The sequence below is a fragment of the Carcharodon carcharias genome, chromosome 5, assembly GCF_017639515.1.
Source record: "Carcharodon carcharias isolate sCarCar2 chromosome 5, sCarCar2.pri, whole genome shotgun sequence".
Taxonomy (NCBI): Eukaryota; Metazoa; Chordata; class Chondrichthyes; order Lamniformes; family Lamnidae; genus Carcharodon; species Carcharodon carcharias.
Window position 1 is genome coordinate 188,664,830 of NC_054471.1, and position 25,541 is coordinate 188,690,370.

At 45.3% G+C, this 25,541-nt stretch overlaps 1 protein-coding gene across 1 annotated transcript in view; it reads right to left on the minus strand.

Annotated features, from left to right (window-relative positions):
- The window catches only part of LOC121277798 (cytosolic 5'-nucleotidase 1A-like), a 112,051-nt gene that overhangs the window by 27,167 nt on the left and 59,343 nt on the right, over positions 1-25,541 (minus strand). The window contains exons 6-7 of the mRNA XM_041187435.1: positions 23,243-23,263; positions 2,692-2,738 (exon numbers count right to left, since the gene is read on the minus strand). Of these exons, the coding sequence (XP_041043369.1) occupies positions 2,692-2,738; positions 23,243-23,263 (68 nt within the window). The remainder of the gene's footprint in view (positions 1-2,691; positions 2,739-23,242; positions 23,264-25,541) is intronic.

Sequence of the window (25,541 nt, forward strand, 5' to 3'; positions counted from 1 at the left end):
ACAATACAGTTAAATCCTCAATGTATGTTCAGATTTTGTAACTATATCTGACTGACTTTCAATTAATATTGCAGATTGCACACAACGTTCTACTAAATAAATTACTTGCTACATCTGTCCTATAAGTTTTGAGTTTCAAGGTAGACAGTTCAACTATTTTTTTCTCAAAATGTAAAAATAGAAAAATTACTGTCAAAATGTCAGAAAAGGTTAGAGATGAGATTAAACTTGCTATGAAGAGGATTAAGTGCATTCACATTAAAGTAAACCATGGCAAAAATAATTTATGACTGACCTGTCTACTGAGCCCTTCTTTGAAGGGCTGCGATGACATCCCGATACATCACAAGCTACCAAATCAGGAAGCAGAAGTGATCCAGAGCTCTGAGATGACATTGTCTGGAAATAGTCTGTCTTCACTTTCCTTGCAGTTCTTTTCCTATGAAAGAGCCTATGGTTCTCATGCCCGCAGAAGGCATCTGACAGCCCTAGTTAGTCCTCTTGACCTGGAAAGTGACATTCACTTTAGAGGCCATCACCTTCCATTTCCTCTTCCTCACTGTTTGATGAGGCAATTTATGGTGTTCCAAATAAATTTCATGATACACTTCGAAACCTCATTCGTCAGGATAACAGTTTGCGCTTTCTTGAATTTGGATTTGTAGTGAAGAGCAAAATTTTACTTTACTTCCCATGGCATTTCTTTCCTTTTGCGAAGCATTTTGCTTTTAATATGAATTCAAATAAATCATGTGCAATTACGGTATACTTTAAATACAAATGAATCCACGGCTTGAAGGATACTAGCCAGCAATAGACTGCTAAATAAGTTTCTCCAAAGCCAGAGTGGAAAGTAATATTTGATTCAGAAAAATCTAAAGGCAAAATCACTTTCTTGTGTTTGTGCATTAAGATTTTTATTTCTACAATTTTGTCAAAAAATCTCTTAAAACTTAAATAGGTTTGAGCTATGGAAGAAAATTTTAAATTCCTAAAAATGTGAAATTCATCCCCAACCCACCACAATAGTTTCTCCTATTCTATTAATCAGATCAACAGCAATTCTACCAATTAGCTAATTCAAACATTATTATATTTTATAATGAAAAGTTGTCCACTATTTCTGTTAGAAAACACCTAGAAAATGCATGGAACAGCCTAATGCCAGTTGTGAAGAGCATATTTAGATAAACGTAAAGGAAAGCTAGTATTCACAGTATATAAGTATATTCAAAAAGAATCTAAAACAAAGACTTGCATTTATTTAGATAGTGCTTTCCTGGCCTCAGGACATCCCAAAGCCCCTGACAGCCAATGAAGCAGAGCCATTGTTGTAAACGTGGCAGCCGATTTCCAAATCCCACAAACAGTAATGTGATAATGACTAGATTATCTGCTTTTGTGATGTTGATTGAGGAATAAATATTGGCCAAAATGCCAGGGAGAACTCCCCTGCTCTTCTTTGAAATAGGGCCATGGGATCTTTTACGCCCAAGCAGGCAGATGCGGCCTTTGTTTAACATTTCATCCAAACAACAACATTTGCAACAATGCAACGCTCCCTCAGCACTGCACTGGCATGTTAGCCTTGATGTTTGTGCTCAATTCCTGGACAATCACTCAAACATGGAACCTTGCGATTCAGAGGCGAGAGTGCTACCAACTCTGCCACAGCTGGCATTCAATTAAAAAATCTAGGTTTAGGACTGGACTGGAAAAAATACCAAAAATGATCTCTGAAAGTAAAAGACACTGCAAAAGTTTATCTCAACCCAAATAAATAATCTGATACAGAAGGTATTCATGACACACCATAAAATATGGCAGAAGGCTGAGAATCTTTCAGTATTCAGATACTGAAGCAGACTATGTCCAAATGCAGCAAGACCTGGATAATATCCAGGCTTGGGCTGACAAGTGGCAAGTAACACTCATGCCACACAAGTGTCAGGCAATGACCATCTCCAACAAGAGAGAATCCAACCATCGCCCCTTGATGTTCAATGGCATTACCATCACTGAATCCCCCCACTATCAACATCCGGGGAGGTTACCATTGACCAGAAACTGAACTGGACTAGCTATAAATACTGTGTCTCCAAGAGCAGGTCAAAGGCTAGGAATCCTGTGATAAATAACTCACTTCCTGGCTCCCTAAAGTCTGTCCACCATCTACAAGACACAAGTCAGGAGTGTAATGGAACACTCCCCACTTGCCTGGATGAGTGCAGCTCCCACAACACACCAGAAGCTTGACACCATCAGGACAAAACAGCCCGCTTGATTGGCACCACATGCACAAACACATCACCGACGCACAGTAGCAGCAGTGTGTACCATCTACAAGATGCCCTGCAGGAATTCACCAAGGCTCCTTAGACAGCACTTTCCAAACCCACAACCACTACCATCTAGAAGGACAAGGGCAGCAGATAGATGGGAACACCACCAACTGGAAGTTCCCCTCACAACAAACCTACTTAAGCACAGAAAGTGTGGGTGTAGAGATTTCACTTGCTTGCAAAGATGGCAGGCATGGGACTTGAACCTGCCAAAATGATGCACCTTAACAATGCTCCCAATTTTCAAGCATGTGAGAGGGAAGTAGAGGGAGGTGGAGGGGAGGGGAGGGGAGGCAGGGCTTCTGCTGGGGAGCCCATCTGAGGCAGGGGTGGGAGGGCATGTAGGCACAGGTGCTGGAAGAATGGAGATAGGCCATGGAGGGCCTTGGAGAACTGCTGCAGAACAGCATGGCAGGAGTCCTCGATGCTGCTGTTACAAAATTGCAAAAATTGAAGGGGAAGAACATTGGACCTTGTTGCACCCTTTCTGGGAGAGGCAACAAATTTTGGAAGAATGGCCTTCCATTTCTGATCTCCCACAAATCTGTGGTGGTTGTCAAATTGGAGATAGGCACCTTTCAAGTATTTAAGGTGCTCCCTTTAATCAAACACAAGGCATGTGAAGTTCCAACTGGCAGCACCACTGGAGATGATGCTAAGGAAGCCTGTCACTCTCCAAGTCAAGTGTGCAGTGCCTTCAGCCATTTCCAGTGTAGCATGCAATGTTGGGTAGGGCACTCGTGGAGACTTGGTGTGGCAAATGTCTCCTAACCTACTGGCTCATTTGATGCTCTATTCACCTCTAGATCTATTTAATGCATTTCCTTGTCACTCACCAAAGTTACAAGAGGGTCCAGTGCTACTGCTATTTAAAGGGCCCGACCCCCAACTAGCAGGTAAGGTGTTTAGAATAACTTCTATCATTTCAAAGTCTCTGGAAGGACTGTGGCGTGCTTGGGAGGTATTGAGGTGAGTTCCTGGATTTGCTAGGGAATATTTCAACATCCTTACACGGAAGGAACAGAGGATTTGGTGAATGTCCACACAACAGGCATGGGATGGGGGCTGCAGCTACAGTGCCTCTGGGGCTGCAGCATGACAGGGAGACGGAGCACTGGCATCGGAGAAGGGAAGCTCTGTGTGATGTCTTCTGCTAAGTCTTTGACCGTGACAGGAGGCTGTCTAGCAGCCAAGATATATGCACCAAAAATCTCAGTGTGCATCCTAATTAGCCTCCTCCTGTGTGCTGCCCCATCAACGTCTTCATCTGAGGCCCCTGTCACAGAATTTGTCTGCAACCTCTCCCTCCAGTGGGCTGGAGAAACTGTTGTTTTACCCAGCCTGGCTGAAGCCCACTCATGCCTGGTCTCTCACCATCCGTGAATCCCTATTCTACACTAACCTTTAAGCTACATAAAAGTTCCAGCTATTTGAACTGGAGGCTCAAAGTATCAGATTAAATGACAGGGCCTCTTCATCAGTGCTGTGTTATTTTTCTCTCTCCTTTTTCTGGGGCTCCTATGGCTGGGCAGGCAATAGTTCTTGGGTGTCTGAAAGCAGGAATTCAGAAAGGGGAAGGTTGGGGTGAGAGAAGCATTGTGGATTGGGAATTATTAGGCCGATGGTCACCCTATCTGTGGCTTACACGCCATGCCAGATTACAAATTGAGGGTGTGCTGGCAGTTGAGAAGGAACATGGGGCAGAAACATCCCATCATGCACAGTGCTCTCAATGACACCAGATGCCAACGGCTCTGTCACAGCTGGTCCCATAATACTGAGAGTTATCTCTGCCTTAGGGCTCAGGAGATGCAGGGGCCCTCGTCTTCCACCAGTTCTCTCTGTTCCTGGTGGCTATAGGCCCTTTTAGCAGGATACTGGTGATCGTGTAGCACTGTGTTTGGATGAGGTGCCTACCCTAGCTGAGTAGCTGGAGGTATGCCGCTTCAGCAGGGGTGGAATGTGAGGCTGGAAGGTGTGTGAAGTTGAGGTAATGTTTCTTGATGTTAGGTGTGAGCCCTGAGTGCCAGAGATTGCTAGTAGCTGAGTGATGGGTTCTGGTGCGTTGAGCAGCATTGAAGTTTGTTGGAGCAGTGGATAGGAGATGTCATGTAAAGATGCATTCGGAGAACTTGACCAGCTATGTGAGCTCATTAAACTTTTTGTGGCCCTGGTGCCTGATGTATGGAGCCTGACTCTGTGCATTGACATCTCTGGCCACCTGCTCCCATTCCCTTCAAAGGGTGATGCTTGATGGCCTCCTGACCCCCTGCAGGAACACGGCTTCTCTTCTCTTGTGCACCTCCATGACTAAGGCCTCCAGGGGGCCCTAGGAGCCCTCTCTCTTCCTTGGTCCTCCATTTGCTTTGCTTTTGCTTCTCTCCAAATCTCCCAGACTTTGCTGCAGCTCTCTTTTGCTGTAAAAGGAGCTGACTGCCTTTAAAAACATAAGAAACAAGAGAAGTAGACCACTCGGCCCATCGAGTCTGCTCCATCATTCAATACGATCGTGACTGACCTTGGGCTTCAACTCCATTTTCCTGCCCTCTCCCCATGTCCCTTAATTCCCTAAGAGACCAATAATCCGTCTATCCCAACCTTAAATGTAGGGAACACCCACAACTGTCTAGGGTAGAGAATTCCGAAGTTTCACAACCAATTGAATGAAGTAATTTCTCCTCATCTCAGCGCTAAATGATTGGCCCCTTCTCCTTAGACTGTGCCTTTAAGACTTTAACAGGAGCAGGCTATCTGCACATGCTCTCTGTGCATGCTGCTCGCGCTCTGTTGAGTGTTCAGGCAGCCTGCCACTCAGGTACCGTTCAGACCAATGCTAAAATCCATGGCAACAGAGGCAGGCAGGTTGCGAATCCATGACCCCAGCCCCCCAAAAATGCGCAGACCAATTTTTAGCTCGGTGTGTCTTTAATAGGCCCAGCATCTGGGTCTGAACACCTGTTTTAGGATCTTTGCTTGAAATTCATCGTCAGGGACAACTGGTGAGTTCCATCAGGACATCTGCTTGGGTGTCCTCTCCTTGCCAGTTTTACACACAAGTGAAGCCTGATGCCCAATTTCCAGCAGTCTACCATTCGACATTTTTAGACATACAATCGCTTTGCGATACCGATTTCATGCAAATACCGTTTCAGGCATTACTCCGATTTCTCAGCCAATTTTTTTAAGAACTGGTCTAACCCTATGAAATTAAATGCATTGGCTTTTTGATACTTTGTATGTTAAAGAGCCTTTCTGCCCCAGCCAGCCTCTTGCCAGGACAACATTCGACACCAGAGGAAGGGAGCATCAGCATTTGAATACCCCTGCTCGTATGTACAGAACTGTTTCAAACTTCCCAACATCACTTCCCCATGGGTAGAATTTGGAATTGGTGTGACATAGTGACAGAGTAGCTCAGGATAAAGTTTTGGCTTCATTCCACTCCCAAGTTGAACTGAGACTCCGACTGCTCATTTGGGTGGACAGAAAAAGTCCACGGCACATTTTTGGGAGTCAACAACCACCCTTAAACCAACAGCAGCAGAAACAAAAGATAAAAGCAAAATACTGCGGATGCTGGAAATCTGAAACAAAAACAGGAAATGCTGGAAAAGCTCAGCAGGTCTGACAGCGTCTGTGGAGAAAAAAAAAGTTAACGTTTCGAGTCCTGATGACTCTTCTTCAGAGCAGAAACAAATGAGCTCGTCATTTCTCTGTGGGCAATCTTGCTACGTGCAAATTGGCTGCCAGGTTCACCCATATAATCACAGTAACTACTTCAAGAGTAAATTGGGAGGCTGTGAAACATTTTGGTACATCCTGAGGATGTGCAATTTGCAAGGTAAATTGAACCTTTCTCTTTCTTTAAGGGACAGGGAATATACCTTAAATGGATTAAGATTTTGAAAAGAAGTGATAAGCAGACGCTTCTTTGGGTGCAGGTACACATAAGGTGGGATTTTCCAGGCCCGCCAGTGGCAGGCAAAGTCATGGGCAGGAGGTAAAAATTTGGAAAGCCTTTAAAATTCACTGGTTCTTCAAATTTTCCGGTCCTGTCTGTGACACTGCCTGCTAGTGCTGGGGCTGGAAAATCCCGCCCATAATTAAAGAGGACATGCCCAGATGATACAGCTATTGAAGAGGCTTCTTGAATGTTTTGATTGCGCATGTAGAGTTACAGGTAAGCAAAGTGATGTTGAACGTGCACAAGGCTTTAATTAGGCTGCAGTTAAAATGTTTTGTGACGAACTCCAAGAAGAAGGTGATGATGAAAACACAGCTCACTCACAGCTGCCAGTTCAGATACTTCCTCTCAACCTGCTCTTCTCTAAGGAGAAGAACCCCAGATTCTCCAATCTATCCTCATAACTGAAGTCCCCCATCCCTGGAACCTTTCTTGTAAATCTTTTCTGCACCACCTCTAAAGTTCATATCTCCTTCCTAAATTGTGGTGCCCAGAAACGGACACAATACTCTAGTTGAGGTTGAATCGGTGTTTTATATAGGTTCATCATATCTTCCTTGCTTTTGTACTCTATGCCTCTATTTATAAAGACCAGAATTCGGTATACCTCTCTAATACTTTCTCAACTGCCCCTACCACCATCAACAATCTGTACACATTTGTTCCTGCACCCCCTTGAGAATTGTACCCTTTATGATGTCTCTCCGTGTTCTTGCTCCCAAACTGTATCACGTCATACTTCACTGCATTAAATTTCACCTGCCACATGTCTACCTAATCCACCAGCCTGTCTGAGTCCTCTTGAAATCTATCTCTATCCTCCTCACAGTTCACAATACTTCCATTTCTTTATGTCAGCTGCAAAATTTGAAATTGTGCCCTTTACACCCAAGTCTAAGAGATTAATTTTTAAAAAAACAGTGCTGCAGCAGCAACCCGAAAGTCCCTGTGCAAGCCTCATACACGTTGTTGCTGTCCATGTATGGCCACACAAAAAATGTTTAAGTAGGTCATACACTTAGTGATCAACCATGCACTCCAAAAAAAAAATAGAGTGAACATTGCTCCTAGTACCGATTCCCGGGGGTCCCCACCGTATATCTTGTTCCCGTCTGAAAAACAACTGTTCACCGTTACTTTTTCCTGTCACTCAGCCAACTTTTATCCATGCTACCAGCGCCCCCCTTATTCCATGACTTTGCTGGCAAGCCTATATTATATGGCACTTTAGTAAATGCCTTTTGGAAGTCCATAGATACCACATCAACCACATCTCCTCCATCAACCCTCCCTGTTACCTCATCAAAAACTCAGTCAAGTTAGTTAAACACTTTTGCCTTTAACAAAAACCCTACAATCAACATCTGGGGGTCATCATTGACCAGAATTGGTCCTGGCACATAAACATTGTAGCTAGAAGAGCAGGTCAAAGGCTGGGTATTCTATGGCGTGTAACTCAGTTCCTGACTTCCCAAAACCATTCCATCATCCACAAGGCACAGTTCAAGTGTATAATGAAATATTCTCCACTTCCCTGGATGAGTGTAGCTCCAAAAACACTCAAGAAGTTCAATATCATCGAGGTCAAAGTAGCCTGCTTGGTGGCTTGTTTTTAACGCCATTTGCTAACATTTGAAGAAATTAGAAATGAAGAACTCTTCAATGTAAAAGGTTGGGCATTTCATATCCATCGTCAAAGATAGGTTTTTTTCCTAAGGATTTTAAAATTTCAGTTTTTGAGGTATTAAAATGTAATTTGACCACATACCCTCACTTATGGGTGAATGCTGCTGTTACTAATTGTTTTTTTCCAAGTAACACCACCTCCTTTCATACTGAAGTAACACCACCTCCTTTCATAGCATTGCAAAAATTAATTGTTGGACTGTTTCTAGAATTGTGTCCCACAAGTGAAAGACTTGTGGATGAGTACAAGACAGATCCCCTAGCTGTTGCCTTTCTGTGCTTTAATGAGTTTCCCAGCATAGCATCACCACAGCGACATTGCTCAAGGTCCCAGACGCACCCCATTGCTATGCCACTTTATATGGCCCCTCCAATATACTAAAGCTTCTCATCTTCCCACCACAACTCAAATGCTTCAATGCTACCACTCGAAGGAGGGTGTAATTTCTGAATGAGAAATTGGCAGACAATTTACATTATAAATGTAGGCACAGAAATTTATCATGAAAATGTGAAAATAAGGACAGAATTTAAGACTTTAAAGTGAGGACTGAATTGCACCTGCCCACCTGGACCAACTTTCTCCCATCCTCTAGCCTTGCTTACTTCATCTGAAGACGTCAGTTTGTTTTGACTCGCTGAAGCAGATTTTGACTTGGTACAATAGTGGAAAATGGTTAAAGGCAAAATACTGTGGATGCTGGAAATCTGAAACAAAAACAAAAAAATGCTGGAAAAACTCAGCAGGTCTGACAGCATCTGTGGAGAGAAAGACAGAGTTAACGTTTCGAGTTCATATGACTCTCCTTCGGAGTGGAAAATGGTTGACAGTGAATCAACATTCCATTTACATCTCTCCCAACTTTTATTCCCATTAAAATTAATGAAAATAAAAATTGGGAGAGATGTAAAAAGGGTTGAAAATTCCTCTATCACTTGTTTTACACTATTGCACGAAGTCAGAATCTATCGCTTCATGTGCAATGATAAAAGAGGTTAACTAGTCTTTAAGAAAAAAAGACAGAATATATCACTAGGTCTTTAATAGACTTCCAGAAGCCTTTCAACTTTGGATGTGAAACTGCTGCAAATAGATTAGACTACTAATAAACATAAATAAAGTTTTATAAGCCATTGCCATATTTATTCATTTGTAGCTACCTAATAAAATCAGACTCAACTATTTAAGTCCAGTAAAATACTGATTTAACTGATAACAATTCATGAAATTCATCCAATGAAAAGATTTCACATACAAAAATCAAACATAGCCCTTACAGTGACCCCAATAACTAGTTTAGCAGACTACAGTCTTGTTTACTGATTGGTCTTGAAGACATGTTTTTAACAAGAAAAAGCTGGTTGCTTCCCACTGAATGTCAAAATGTAGCAAACAGACCAGACCACCCAGGTACCAAAAATACCAACTATTGTAAAATGCATCATATCTCAGAAAATAAATCTCCATTAAAGTCATACAGTCCGTCCAAGGTTTTAAGGTGGTTTCAAGGGATATTCCTGACAAAAAGAAGCTGCTTGTTTCAATCTGGCAACAGAAGCAAAGCCCATTGGCTAGGCCACCCACAGATGGAAATAACCAAATATGGAGGAAAGTGTTATTTTTCCCTTGTGTACAGTATTCCATCAGGCTGGAATTTACCCCAATGCAGTCATTAAGGAAAATGTTATACAGAAAAATGAATTTTTAAGAATAGTTAACAAATACTCAAAGATAGAAAATGCTGACTTCCACCCTGCCCCCACCATGTCTAAAAGCAGAGGATTTTATCGGGTTTATTTGGCTTAACATTCTGATGTACTGACTTTTGTTAATTTTTATAGGAAGTCTCAGGATGGAAGGGGAGTGTTAATAATTGACTTGTTCCTTACTAGATCAACTTTTTAAAAAAAAGCAAAAGATTAATTTTGATTGAAACAGTGGCTACTTTTAAATCAGAGCTACTGTGAGCATAGCACATAGCATGAAATAAGTCCCATTATCTGTTTGCGATCAGGGGAGAGGGTCAGCTAGTTGAGTTGGCTAGATGGCTAGTGATGCTTCAGAACAATGCCTACAATGTAGGTTCAATTCCCATTCTGGTTGAGGTAGATTTAGGACCTGCCACCTCACCCTGCCTCTGAGGGTGTAAGGTTATGGAAAGCCACCACTGAAAGAAATTGCCCATTAAGTGACTCAGGATGAAGACAATGAGCCAAGGACCTGCCTTTGGGCAGAGAACTCATGGGGCCGGATTTTACCGTCGGCAGCGGGGGCAGGGCCTGCTCACCGACATGGGATGATGTCGGGCGGAACTCCCAATGTCACCCCGCCCCATTTAAATTTTCTGGAAGGCGGGGGTGCAGCAAAACCAGCTGTGCGCCCGCCGACCTGTCAACGGCCAATTGAGGCCATTGACAGGATCATTTAAACAATTAAAGGACCTGCCCGTTCAACCTTAAGGAGCCCCAGCGGCAACTAGAAAAAACATGAAACCTCATCCAGCAACATAAAGTTGTTATGGAAATTATGAACATGTCCCAACTCATGTGACATTGTCACATGAGGGAACATGTAAGGGATTCTTTTTTTCTCTATTTTTAAACTTGATGAAAGTAGAGCCGATCTCCTGGAGGCAGCACTTAGCCTCAGGGAGATGAGTGCGCTCTTTCATGCGCAAGCGCGAAAGAGCGCACTCTCGATTTTAGGGATCCCCCCCCATCCCCCCACCCCGGCCGCACAGGGAGTGCGTAGCGCTTCTGTGCGGACGCTACGCTGGGCGGACCTTACTTGACCCGCCCACGTAAAGTGGCGCCGCGCCTCCGATTGGGGGCGCCGATTGGAAGCACACCCGCCCATCAAATTCCCCCCCAACATGGGGAAAATTCTGCCCATGGAATGGGATATGGGTTTGTACTTACTGCTATGGAAGGGTTAGAGTGATTTTGCTATGAACCACCTGCCAAATAAAATTTTGAAGCAATGCATTGCAGTTTTGAGAAATATTCACCTCTTGAAGAAAACCAGTAAATGATGGTAGTGCTCAACACTGCTGTACTCAGTGAGTGTGATATGTCTAAGTATGTTGCGGCATGAATTGTCTGTTAGATAAAGATGATGGAAGAATGTACAGTCAATGGATTGAAATGAGAAGTGGGAATACATGAAGTAGACGTTTTGAACAGTTTTCAAGTACTGGATAATGATGGCTCTTTGGAGAATGCAGAAAGAGATAGGCAGAAGAGTTGTGTGTTTCGTAATGGAGATTTGAAGCCTGGGATAAAACCAGGAAAAGATCAAAGCTACAGAGCAGTGATGATTTGTGAGGCAGGGATTGAGAGAGAGAAGAGATGAAAGCTGTCATGGTGAAGAACTAGAAGCAGAGGATAAACCAGAGAAACAAAACAGTAGAGGCCAAAAATAATCTAAAAACTAATTTAAAAAAAGGATCTGTGTGTTAATGTGAATGGGCACAAAAAGAGTTTTGCATTATGTAGGCATGGCAGCGACTAATGGGGAGGCGGTGGCATAGTGGTATTGTCACCAGACTAGTTTTCCAGAGACCCCGGGGTAATGCTCTGGGAACAGGGTTCGAATCCCACCATGGCAGATGGTGAAATTTGAATTCAATAGAATCTGGAATTAAAAGTCTAATGATGACCATGAAGCTATTGTCGATTGTTGTAAAAACCCATCTGGTTCACTAATGGGAAGGAAATCTGCTGTCCTTACCTGGTCTGGCCTACGTGTGACTCCAGACCCACAGCAATGTGGTTAACTCTTAAATGTCCTCTGAACAAGGGCAATTAGGGATAGGCAATAAACATCGGTCAGCGGTTCCCCACATCATGAACGAATATAAAAAATGCAAGGCATGCAGTGCTCATAAACAGAAAGCAAGACGTTACAGTATGAAACTGTCCGAAATTAAAGCCTGAGGACCAGGGGGTTATTATGGGATGATATCCACTTCCTGACTGGAAGTCACTTGGAGCAAGCAGCCACCAACCCAAAGTTTTACGTTCAGAGGCATAGTGAAGAAGGGTGGAGCCAGAAGCTCTTAGAGGAACCAAGTGTAAACTGAGGGGCTGGTGGAAGCTATCTAATGGATTCAGAACTGAATATGAACAGCTCTGCAAAGGTTGATTCTCAGGTCCAGCAGATCGGTATACTGGCCTCAGGTGTGGGCAGAACTTGCAGCAGATCCAGTGAAAAGCAAAAAGGGAGGTGAAAATTGAGAAATCCACAAAAGTGTAAATTCAAGGGATCAGTGAGGATGTAACTTTTAGCAAGTATTAGAAGAACACTTTTCACAATTTGCACTCCTTGTGTGGAATCTGCCTATCAAGAATGCCTGTTGGAACTTCACGCACAGGATTTCCTGACCATTTGATGACACTCACCATTGAGAGCATAGTTAGAAAATTAGCCCTTAGGTTTATAGGTAATTGGGACTATTTGGGGATGAATAAATTTGGTACAGGAATTTTGGACAGCAGCACCTCAACCAGGCAGAAGTAGGTAGACCAGCTACTGATGTAGAAAATTGACCAACGCACTTCATTTTTAATATGAATGTATGGAATACAGTAATACAATAGGGAGAGGACTCAAAACGTCAACTGTGCTCTCCTCTGCCAATGCTGCCAGGCCTGCTGAGTTCTTCCAGGTATTTCTGTTTTTGTTTTGGATTTCCAGCATCTGCAGTTTTTTGCTTTTATCAATAGGGAGAGGTCTGGACTGTAAAGTACTGACAAATGAAAATGGTAGAATAATGAACTAAGTCACTGAGAGCAATGGCTGCTGCTGGTTATTCAGTGAGGCTTTCATTAGGGATCATTGCTGGATCACTGGAGACAGGTGAGTGTGGGCGGGTTGGGGGTCACAAAGAGGGAGGGAAGGGGTTACATGGGTTTGTCGCCTAGCCCACTCTGGCGGGCTCCATTAAATCCCAACCATAAAAACAGGCTTGAAAATATATTTGTTAAAAGCAGAGTATGTTTCAATAGGATTAACCAAGATAAACCAAAATATGTAACAGGGAGATTAAAATACCAGAGTCTACTGAAGAGGCAGGCATTACAAAGTAACAGGAGAGATAACACACACAGAGAGAATCAATGTGGATTACCACTGAGGATAATAAAGGAAAGAAGATTGTTGTTACAGATGTCCTAAACAAGAGGAAAATATAAACAGGGAAATGTCTTCACAAAGGGAGATCTGTACATGTAGAATATAGTATCGTGGGGGTTTTAAATTACCAGATGTCAGTGAGAAAACAGCAGAGGAAAATCTAAATATCCAGAAACAGTAGAGCAAACAGAAATGATTTGGGATTGTTCTATATGTCAGGGGCTCCTTACAGTTTAATAAGATTGATCCTTTGGGAACTGCCAAAAGTTACAAGGGTCTGAAATTCTGAAATAGGATTCAGCAGCTGTACAAATGCTTTTTCTGCGTGGATTGGGTACCTACCCATGTCTTCCAAAGTTTCCTCATTTACATACTGTTGGTGGGTGGGCCCGTTGTTTGCAAATTACATTCTGGGAATGTGGGTGTCGAGACTACTTGGGCAGAAAATGAAATGTGTAGCTCTTTAAATCAGCACCTGCGCTTCACATTGGTTGCAACTTGTCTAATTCTGATCTTTTTCGATGTTTACTCTGATGAGATGAGTCAGGATTCTGCCTATTCCCAGGGAGAGGTAGGACCGGTCAATTTACTTGTGCGTGCCCAGCAGGTCACCCTGAAAATATTTCCAGCCTGGCAATGTATCATTTCTGGATTTGAGGATTATCCAACTGAGCGATTTGCAAACCGAGTTACTCAGGAAAAAGCACATCAATGCAGGTTCTGGAAGTGGCATGGGTATCCGAGTAAATGAGAAAGACATTTAACACCCTGAAGAAGTTTGTCAAGATAGAGGACTGTGCTGTTATGTTCTAACAGTGTACTTAAATGGCACAGCTACAACACGCTGGATGGAATGATCCCAGGTTTGGCACTAATTGTGGTAGCAGGCAGGTATTTACGTGCCAGCTGCGAAGGTGGGTTTTCACACCGTATCGTCCCAAACCTGCCATATTATTTGTGCATTCCTAGGAAACACGCCATTTCCGTGGTGGGGGGGTTCTCATACGCCCGCCTGTCATCACCTCACTGCTCCATCACGCCAGGTGTAATATTTGAAGTCCAGCCGCGCGCGCGCACACGTCTCCGTGCTTCCAGGTGACAACTACTGCAGGGAAAACGTCCACGAAAGCCAGGGACTGCAGACCCCAGCTTTAGCGACGCATCACCGGAACGCCTTTCGAATGCCGTGGATGCCCACCGCGAGGACCTCAACCCCCACCCTGGCCGCAGAATGGGTAGCGGTATTACTGACTAGACTTGGGAGGCGGTGGTAGCAGTGGTCAGCGTCAATGCCCTGCTAAAGAGGACAGCCACCCAGTGCCACTACAGGATGAATGGTCTCATCCGGTCCACCAGGGTAAGTCACTCTTCTCGTCCCTCTCAACTCAAACGCTCCCAAACCCGTCTCACTTCCACAGGGATCTCACACCTCAAGGGACAACACCACTAACTCTCACACACATCCTCACATCTCCGTCAGGCTCACTTCCTCTGGAGCTCATGACCAGAATCTTCGGGTCGGCGTGCGGGGGTGGGACCCGCTCGCCGATGTGTAAAATGACGCACGGTGACATCGGGCGTGTGTCCCGACATCACCGTGCGTCATTCGGAATTTCAGTTCGGCTGCCACGCACCAGAGTCGGCTGCGCACCTGCCGAACTGCCAAAGGCCTATTAAGGCCCTTTAAATACTAATTAACTCAATTAGCTGAGCTGCCCCGTCCAACCTTCAGGTCGGTGGGAGCGGGACAGGTGAAGAGCCCAGGCATTTTTCATGGAACCTCATCCTCATTCATGAAGTCTTTATAAATTGAATAAAACTTTTTATTACAGTTCATTGACATGTCACATGAGGGGACATATCCTAAAAAAATTTTTTTTTTCTTTATTAAAATTTTTGACGTCAAACTAATCTCCCTGAGGCAGCTGCACAGGGAGCACTTAGCACTTCCGGCTGCGCGTGACACTGGGAGGGCCTTAATTGGCCTGCCCACGTAAAATGGTGGCGCGTAGCCCATCGTGACGATTGGCTGCGCTCTGCCCACCCTCTGATCACATTCTCATGCAGCACCTGATCTCGCCCAACACGACTCTCGTTTCACTTTCGATTTGGACAGCCTGATGCTGATTCAGTTTTACTTTCACTCCCCCAGTCACCCATTTCCTTTCCCCCATCTTAGTTGATTTCCCCGCACCCCACCCCCCCCACCACCCCCACCCCGACCCCCCACCCCCACCTGCATCACATTCCACCTCCCCTCAGTTACCTACCAGCCACAACCTTTTCCTTCGGGGATGTCCAGCCGAACATACACGTTCCCTTCCTTCCTGCAATATCTGCCCCCATCCACATTCACCTCCCCCGGCTTCCTCCTTCCCATCCCCAGGGTCCATGTCTGCCTCCGGGTCTCCACCAACCACCCTCGCCATCCCTTCTATTGCTACCGCGAACCCTCCCCTTTCCACCCTACCGCCTCACTCTGCCCTCGGTCATTCTCACCCTTCCTCCATACCATGCCCACCCTCAGTTCGCTACCCAGGAGGCAGACATGGACCTATCCGACCCCACCCGTGCACGTTCACCTGCACATCCCTCCCTATGCACCCTTTCCCTCCTTTGTATCTCTTGTCCCTTTCGCACCCCTTACCCACCCACCCCCCACCCTGCTCAGACCCTCCCCCTCCCGACTCCTTCATCCAGCCTCTCTTCTTCCTCCAGCCTTACTCCTACCCCCTTCCTGACTCTTTCTTCCACTCTTACTTCTTCCTCCACTCTTACTCCCTCCCCTCTCCTCACCCCTTCCTCCCCTTGGACACCCTTCCATCTCTGCACTCCTTCCCTTGCACCTTCCATTCCCCTTACACCAACCCCGCAGTTGCTGCCTTCTCTCCTGAATCTAAACATCGCCCCTTGATGTTCAATGGTATTGCCACCACTGAATCCCCCACTATCAACATCCTGCGGGTTACCATTGACCAGAAACTGAACTGGACCAGCCATATAAATACTGTGTCTACAAGAGCAGGTCAGAGACTAGGAATCGTGTGATGAGTAGCTCATCTCCTGACTCCCCAAAGCCTGTCCACCATCTACAAGACACAAATCGGGAGTGTCTTGGAATACTCCCCACTTGCCTGGATGAGTGCAACTTCCACAACACTCAAGAAGCTTGACACCATCTAGGACAAAGCAGCCCACTTGATTGGCACCACATCCACAAATATTCACTCCCTTCACCACCGACGAACAGTAGCAGCAGTGTGTACCATAAAGATGCACTCCAGGAACTCACCAAGGCTCCTTAGACAGCACCTTCCAAACCCACGACAACTACCATCTGGAAGGACAAGGGCAGCAGACACATGGGAACACCACCACCTGGAAGTTCCCCTCCAAGTCACTCACCATCCTGACTTGGAAATATATCACCATTCCTTCACTGTCGCTGGGTCAAAATCCTGGAACTCTCTTCCTAACTGCACTGTGGATGTACCTACACCACATGGACTGCAGCAGTTTAAAAAGGCACCACCTTCTCAAGGGCAACTAGGAATGAGCAATAAATGCTGGTCTAACCAGCAAAGCCCACATCCCGTGAATGAATTAAAAACAAAATTATGCTATATGTGCAAATCTGGATGGTGTATGACTTGGAGAGGAACTTACAGATGTTCCCATGATCCTGCAACTCTTATCCTTCTTGCTGGGAGAGTTTGTGGGATTGAGAAGTACTTTTGAAGTAAGCCTGGTGAATGACAGCAGTAATGCAGATATGTAAATACTACAGCAACATAACTGGCTATTCCTTGCAAGTGAGGGTGATTGTCTTCCATAAGTCCACAGATGAGGCCAATTCGGGATTGGCAGACTTAATAGCAGTTGTTGTCATGTAACATGTCTGGTCGTGTGTTATAAGTTCGGTTCATGGTGTATTAATTCTGCTGCTCTCATTTTTATTCTTCATTAGGCCATTGTTGGAACTCAAAGGTTTGCGATCTTTCCCACAGACTCTGCTGCCATCAGATTCGATCCAGGAATTAATGTCAATGTTACATTTCTTCATATTTTCTTTCAGCACACCTTTGAAGTGCTTCTTCTGTCCTCCTCTGGTGCATCTGCCCTGACTGAACTGGGAGAAGTAGGTCTGCTTTGGGAGCCTGGTACCTGACATCCGAACTAGGTGACCAATCCACTGAAGCAGATGGTGAATACTCATAGCCTCAATGATTGTGGTGCCTGCATGTGAGAGAGCACTGATATGTGCCAGTCTTCCCGCTTAATATAGCCAGAGGGTGGTGGAAGGGGTCAACATTGAGTTGGTTGGTAAAGGTGCTAGTCAAGTGCTCTGCTTGATTCTGGATGGTGCTAAGCTTGTTGACTGTTATCACACTTGCACCAAACGAGAAACATAGTGAGTATTTCATCACTTCAGCTTCAGCTTTGTAAATAGTGAAGCCTGTTAAAGGTTGATTATGGTGTTAAAGATACACAGGGGTGATGCGTGTTGTTTGATTAAGGACTAAGAGCACATATAAAGAGAGCCAGCCTGCTTAAGGAGGATGGTCAGGCACATGGTGTGCCTTTGCACCAGAGGGTGGCTTTCCACCTCCAGACCCTGCAGCAATATCTTTACATCGAGCCCCCTCTCAGGTGCCATGCACGAGTGACATATTTCTTCCAGCAGGTGCACGGCCTAAACTATCACCTGACCATCTGAACTGACCCCCATTCAGACGGAATTTCAAATTGGCCCAGGGCTCTGAAACCTCTCTCAGGTAACTAAGCCCACAATCTGAGCCTTCTCGCGGAAATTCCCTCCACACCACTGCACTCGGCATGGAAGGGTTTCCTGTACCAGGCCTCCACTTCCTCACCCTCATTAACAACCCAGACATGTCATGGTGTTCCATCCTGCCATCCAGAAGTGATGGGGGTCCCGGTGGGAGGCTCCCTCATGGAAGTCCTCCCTTTTCCATCGGGTATCCGGAGGTTGGAAGGTGTTGCAGAGCCACAGTAGAGCCGTGCAACAGAAGATTACGATGGCTCACAGACTCCCAGGCCTCTTGTATAATAAAAGCAAAATACAAACGGAAAATGATGGAAAAACTCAGCAGGTCTGGCCCGCATCTGTGAAGAGAGAAACAGGGTTAGCGTTTCAGCCTGCTGAGTTTTGCCAGCATTTTCTGTTTTTGTTTACCCCAGGCTCCCTGTATCTTCTGCGGCCTTGAGGGGTCCGTGTTCCCCGTCTATAAAAGATGGTGTGAGGGTGCAGCCCCTTTTTTTTATTATTTGAAGGGGCTGCTCCTCAATTGTTGGTTGCACTCCAGCCCCAACGCTCCTGATCTTTGGCCGCCTGGTGCAGAGGGGAGGGCAGGCAGAGCGGAAGACGGCCTCGTTAGCCTGCTCCTGGGTCTTGCCGAGGTGGCCATTAACAGGTCCGGGCAGCGGGCAGCTGTGGGGGTCGCTCAGACCAACTGCCTGTCCCTTCTCTGTGGCTATGTTTGTGCCTGTGTGTCCTGGGAGAGGGAGCACGTGGTGTCCACCCATATGCCTTAGGCCTTCCACATCTGGTGGGCATCAGAGGGGCTGGAGTGCACCATCAGCCCCCAAAACAACATTTTAATTTAATTTTGGTGTTTCCTTTGTAGTTTTGCTTCACATTACCCCTTTAAGGGTTTGATCATTTGAGTGTTTACTCAGTTGTTGTTTTGATTGGTCAAGAGTGCAGAAGCAGACTCCAGGGCATCATCAGCCCAAGAAATGTTTTTTTTTAATTTAATAAGTTTCTGTTCTAGTTGCAATAATGTGGGTGTGCCCCTTTAAAAGGGGGGTGTTCACTTGCTTATTTTCATTGGTTTACTGATTTCATCAAAAGAGTATGAAGAGAGTCAGCTGCAATATCGGGTTAGTTGTTCGAAAGTCGAGATCTGTAAAACTGCATTCTGCGAATAAATCCACTACAAAGGAAAAGACTTGTGTCTTGCTTCGTCCTTCACCATCTGCTTGCATCCATTTAACAGAGCCTCTGAGTGGTCAGGAGGCAAGCTACTCCTTGCAAAGTATCCAGCCTCCGCCCTGATCCTGTAACCATATTGTCAACAAAATTGGTCTAGTTAAGCTTCTGAGCAATGTTGACAATGGTGATCTGTATGATATTAGTGTTGGTGGGCCTAGTGATGGTGGTGCCATGAATAGTGAAGGCGGTGTTTGGACCAGAATGTTGTCTGGTACGGGCTGCTTTATTATTAGAGGAATTGTGAATGAATTGAACGCTAGAATCATCAGTGAACAGACCCATTCCTAACTATACAATAGAGGAAAGGTCTTTGATGAAGCAGCTGAAGTGCTGTCTCTCAGCTGTGATATTAATCCACAACAAACACAATTATTTGCCTTAGTATCAAGTATAACTCCAGTCACCGGATGTATTTTTCACTGTCCAACAATGACTTCAGTTTTGGTATGGATTTTTGGTGCTAGGACCAGTTGAATGTTGCTGTGATATGGAGGAAATCTGCATTCCCCACACCTCTGGAATTCTGTTTGTGTCCATGTCTGAATCAGAGCTGTGACAAGGTCTGCAGCTTTGTCTTTGTGTGTCTATAAACAGGTTATTGGTGAATAAATGTAGCTTGACGGCAATACTGTGACTCCTTATACTTTATTGATGATTGAGATTTTAAGCTGATAGATTTAACGTAGGCTGATAATTGGCTCATTTTGTGGATAGCACATATTTTAAATTGATAGGGAAATACCAGTGTCATAGCTAAGGTCTGGCTTGTGGCTGGTTCAGGCATGCTGGTCTTCAGTAATAGAGACAGGATGTTGCTATGATGCACAGTTTCTGCTGCATCCAGGGATCCCAAAAGGTGTCTTGCAGGTTCAAAAATATTTCCTAGGGTGACCCAAGGTACAGCAGCTCTCAGGGTCAGACGTAGATGGCCTGTCCATTTCACATCACACTGCATTACTCACCTCCGCAAACATCAATCGAGGAATAGCCTCCCCAGGAGGCAGAAAGGAGCGTGATATTGAGCAAAGGACGGTAAACGAAACATAACATGAGAGAAAATTAGTGAGCACGGAGGTGGCAGTGGGGCAGCAAGAAGTAGATCTAAGGATCTGTTCCTGGGTAGCTTCAGATGCTGAGCTCTGGAACTGGCGCGATCCAAGGCCCATCCTGAAAAGAAGTTGCTCTTTGGGCACAATTACTTCATTGAGTCACAGAATCACAGCGCAGAAGAGGCCCTTCGGCCCATCGAGTCTGCACCGACACGTGAGAAACACCTGACCTACCTACCTAATCCCATTTACCAGCACTTGGTCCATAGCCTTGAATGTTATGACGTGCCAAGTGCTCATCCAGGTACTTTTTAAAGGATGTGAGGCAACCCACCTCCACCACCCTCCCAGGCAGCGCATTCCAGACCGTCACCATCCTCTGGGTAAAAAAGTTTTTTCTCACATCCCCCCTAAACCTCCTGACAGTCATTTAAGAATGTGCAAGAAAAAAAAAACCTTGCTACATAGGCCGGCTAGCATGGAGGAGTCCACTCACAGAGCTGCAGTCAGCCCAGGAGCATGTGGCATTTCCCGAGCACCCTCCAGCTTAAAGGTCCTATACGTTGTTATGGACCTTCTAAGGAAAGCCATGACTGATACTATGGAGACCTCTGACTCCAATCTCCATAAGACAACGGTTTATTGGATTCTCAATGCTGAGGAATCACCAGGAGTGTACATTGGCACAGGAATTTCACAACAACAGCCGCCTTGTGGTCACGGAGTGACTGCTCACCATTGGCAGCATGACAAGCGAATACAGACACGCTATAAAGGAGTTTCCCATTACAGCTCATAGCCCACGCCACACAGCCACTTCACTCAAAAGAACTGAAGAGCAATCAGAAGATGAGCAGAGCAAGCCAGCGAGCATAATGCAGTAGCAGAAAATCTCCCAGCACTGCTGAAGGATGTAGGAATCACTGACCCCACCCCACCTCACCCCACTTCCAGGAGATCCTCAGAAAAGAAGATAACCCCTTCACTTCATTCTTTCATGATCATTTAGAAACAACACTCAGGATTTAGCAACAGCACCTCATCTTACATTGTCACCAGGGGATGCACTGAGGTTAAAAAAAATCCCCAAAGACCACAGAAGAAGCATTTATATTTCAGGAACATGTTATGCATGTTTGCACTTGAACTTGATGTTAAGAAGCCCTCAGGGTAGGATGTTCCCTTTGTCGGGTGGGACTGGGAACAGCCGTGAAACGGGCCGCCACCCACAATCAGGCCCCCGTCTGCGATTTCACACTGGCTGACCAATTAACAGGCCAGCCAGGGTGAAAGGCGCGCTGAAACACTCAGCACTGCCAGGGTGGGGGGAGGCGGGAGGAGGGCGAGCGTGCGTGGGGGGAGCGCATGCCGAGAGCTCCCTGAGGGCATTGAGCTTCTTCAGGGAGCTGAAGAATCGGACACAGACCGACGAAGATCTTAAAGGTGAAATAAACATGTCCGCGCATGTGACTGAGTCACGTTTGAAATGAAGTTGAAATTTTTTTTTAACTGGTTTAATATTTGCCATCGGAAACCTCATCCCACCTGTGGATGAGGTTTCATGAAAAATGCAAAGGCCGTCCGGCCTATTTGCCTGTCCCACCGAACAGCTGAGGGGTCAGCAAAAAAATACAAATTAATTACCTGCTTAAGAGTCTTAATGGGCCTCTTAACTGTAGGCAGGTGCTGCCGACTCTTGCACACACCTGCCGATGGAAAGTTTTGCGAGAGTGCACGAAGACGTCGGGACGCTCGCCTGACATCACTGCGCGTGGTTTTGCACCCGATCGGGTCGGGCACCCGCCCGCCCAACAAAAGTAAAATCCTGCCCTTAGTGCTGTTGGACTTTCCTACTTCAGCGTCTAACTGAATAGTTTGATACCATGATGTTAGGTCGGACTGGCCTGACAATTCAAGGGAAACACCTATACAAATGGTTGGGCCGGGATGAGGGCTTTAAACTGCTGAGAATTGATTCTCCAGCATCCACCGGAGGGTTTTCAAACCAGGTTGATGCTCTGAGCGAAACTGGCTCAGACTGAGGTTCAGTCTCCTTTCCTGCGCGTTCATCAATGATCCTTTAGTTGCCCCTGCTCTATGGCGTTCTTTTCCAGATAGGGGGGGAAGAAAATTGCAGGGAATGCAACATTATTACGATACCTTTTCTTGGTGGTACAGTAAGAACCTTCTCAAACCCCGAACTGATTCACACAGCAGAATCTAGTTTGAGCAGGCTAATTATTTGTCCCTTTTGATTCCTTGGCGCAGATTTTCATCTTCACCACCGAGCGCAGCTCTGGTAGAGCAGATTGTCCATCCATTCTGAAACTCATCTGAATGGGCAGCCAATCAGTTCAACCAGATTAAGGTCTGTGCCTCATCATATTCAAGGATGACACAGCGGTGTCATCAGCTTGAGCTCCAGATAATCTCTGAGGATCTAGTAAGAAGGCCTAAAGGCCCTGAAACGAGGGGGGGGGATGAATGTAGGGTGGCACCTTCCAGTTACTTGGTATTTATCTACTTGATACAATTCTGACGGTTACCTACAATTGGCATGTTTATCGAATTGGACCACTTCCTCTTTACAAATGCAAACACGTTGTTGAATGGAGCCCACGTTGCTAAAAGAATTACAGTGAGGCTGCTGTGAAAAGCAAAGTGTCCCTCTCTCACCAGTTGGAAAAATGATGAATTCATAAGTTCATTGACCTGACAAGCAACACACCATCCACCTGTTGGAGATAGACAAGAGGGATTGCCAAAGTAATGCCCACAAAACCACAGGGTTCTGGTCCACACAAAACCAAGCTGATCCAAACTATCCTGAATAATAGGGTAGAAATATTAAATCAACTCCAACGGAACAAAGTTGCAATGCAAACAAAGGGAAAAGACCTAAGATATTGTAAATCACTGTCAGGCACATAAGAGGGATTGCAACAGGGCACAATCGATATTGTCAACCTTGTGGCACACACCTGCCAGGCTACTAATACTTGGCCTTGCATCCAGTTCACCACTGAGCTGCAGAATAGCTGCTCAGATGACATCAGTCTGATCACTGAAGACCTGTGGGATATTTGACTGTATTCCTGCCTGAGCCTCTTGTAAGCCTGAAGAATCGGCCCTCCCAACCTGACATCCAAGGCAGCTGTGGGTGCAGCCGTGGTAATACAGGTGAAAAATGTGACTACATTCCCTGATGGTGGACAGAAGAAGCAAGGCAATTCATTCCGGGGTTGCCACATGCTTCAGAGTTGACTGCAGCACTGAACACACATCCATCACGGTGCTACAGAGAACAATGGGTTCCTGCAATAGAAACACCTTCTGAGAAACCCTCTAGTCCTTGTATAGATGAGTGATTCTCTGCATTCATGCTTCTTTTAACTATATGACACCTTAGGTCTATACATTGAGGTTTCATAGCTGAAGGTAAACATCTGACGCTCAGGCCTGAAACGGTTGCCTCCTCATCTTCCCTCTTCAGCATCTCCAGGTCACTCGTGCTTTACATGTCATTTGTTGCATTTTTATCAGGCTCGCTGACCACTTGGCCCCTAGGTGGCTGTCTCTGGGCTGGTGCTTGCGAGGTGAGAATAAATGATAATGGTGCAAAAAAGGGTCAGCCCTTGAAGCAGGAAGGACTTGTTTGCATTTGATGCTCTTCCTCTGTTTGTTGCTGGGACACACCTGGGATGGCACAAAAGGATGCATAATGCGGGACAGATGAGATTCACAATGTCTACAGTACTTTCAGTACAAGGTGTGGCCTTTAATATTCACACTGCATCATGATTGACGGACTACAGGTGCTGGTGAGACATGAAAAGATGAATGTTCTCATCAGCCTATGGCTGCTGCCTCACCTCCTAGTTTCTTAACTCTCAATGCTTCATTTGTATGCCTGCTTGAGATTTGACAGTATTCCTCAACAGATGAAGCGACAGGAGCTAGAGACTGGGCCTATTACCAGCTGCGGTTGTTCTCTGGTATCAATTATCAGCTGCTTTCTCCTTTAAGAAGAAGGTAAATAGTCGGAAAACTTGCCACATGACATCAAATGGAATGAAACTCGGCAGTCAGTTAATAAACTTTAATGGAACAAAAACAAATGCAGGAATGATGTAGCTACATACTATGGGATGCTGTTACTGCTTCCATTTATGTTAGGCTGTGCATGAAGGTGCATTTGTAAGGTAAGAATGTGTTGTATTATCACTTTAAGAGTGATGTCCCTTTAAGGAGCTCAACCTGCAATTGAGCCATGTACCTGATGTCATCATGTAACCAGGAGCCATGGTCACACTCTGCATTGTAGTAGACTAAGCAATAGGATGTGCCTAGATAAAAGCAAACAACTGCGGATGCTGGAAATCTAAAACAAAAATAAAAATACCTGGAAAAACTCAGCAGGTCTGGCAGCATCTGCGAGGAGCAGCACAGTTAACGTTTCGAGTCATACCGGACTCGAAACGTTAACTGTGTTCCTCTCCACAGACTGCTGCCAGACCTGCTGAGTTTTTCCAGAATGTGCCTAGAGATTGCTTTACTACTTGGACTGATCTAGCTGCAAATAAACCCCACCACAGATTCTCAAGCAAATGGAATCCACATATCTCATTTGTGTTACAAATAGATTGCACAAGAATATCACTACATGATGTACAGCGGTGATTGTTCACTATGAAGTGAAAAAGCAGAACAAAGAATACAACCTTGAAGACCAAGGGGAGAAACAGCAGACAAAGTTAAAAATACACTCCAGAAATTCCCACAGTACAGAATAAAGATGAAAACAAGCACCGAAAATGGAAGAAACAAGGCTCACTTACTTCACAGACTGAGTACCTTGGGTTTGGCAAGTCCAGGCAAGCAGCCAGCTGCCTCAGAATGGTGCTATTTAAAGTAAAGCGAGGTTGAAACGGAGCTGAGGGTGCAGAGTTAAACACAAAATGAAAAATGGAAAAGGCACAGCAAATACAATGCTGTCGGCACACAAGGAGTGCATAAAGTCAATTATAAAGCAAGGGAGAAAGCAAAAAGCAGAGAGCACAGCAAGAACACTGCTGGAGGCACATAAAACATTCCTGCATACCAATAGTGTCTGAAAAAGGCTAAAAAACAGAAGGATGGATACAAAACCCTCTTGCGTGAACTGGAAAGTCACCGATGCCCTATATGAATTCAAACCTTTGAAACAAAGAATGCAGCTACGCTTCATAGACCGATCAGTTGCAGAACCGGATAAGCAAGCCGTGAAAATACTGATGGCAATTGGTAATGTGGGGTTACACAGAGTCAATATATCTGGCTTATCCGAAGAGGACCAGAGATATCCCACAAA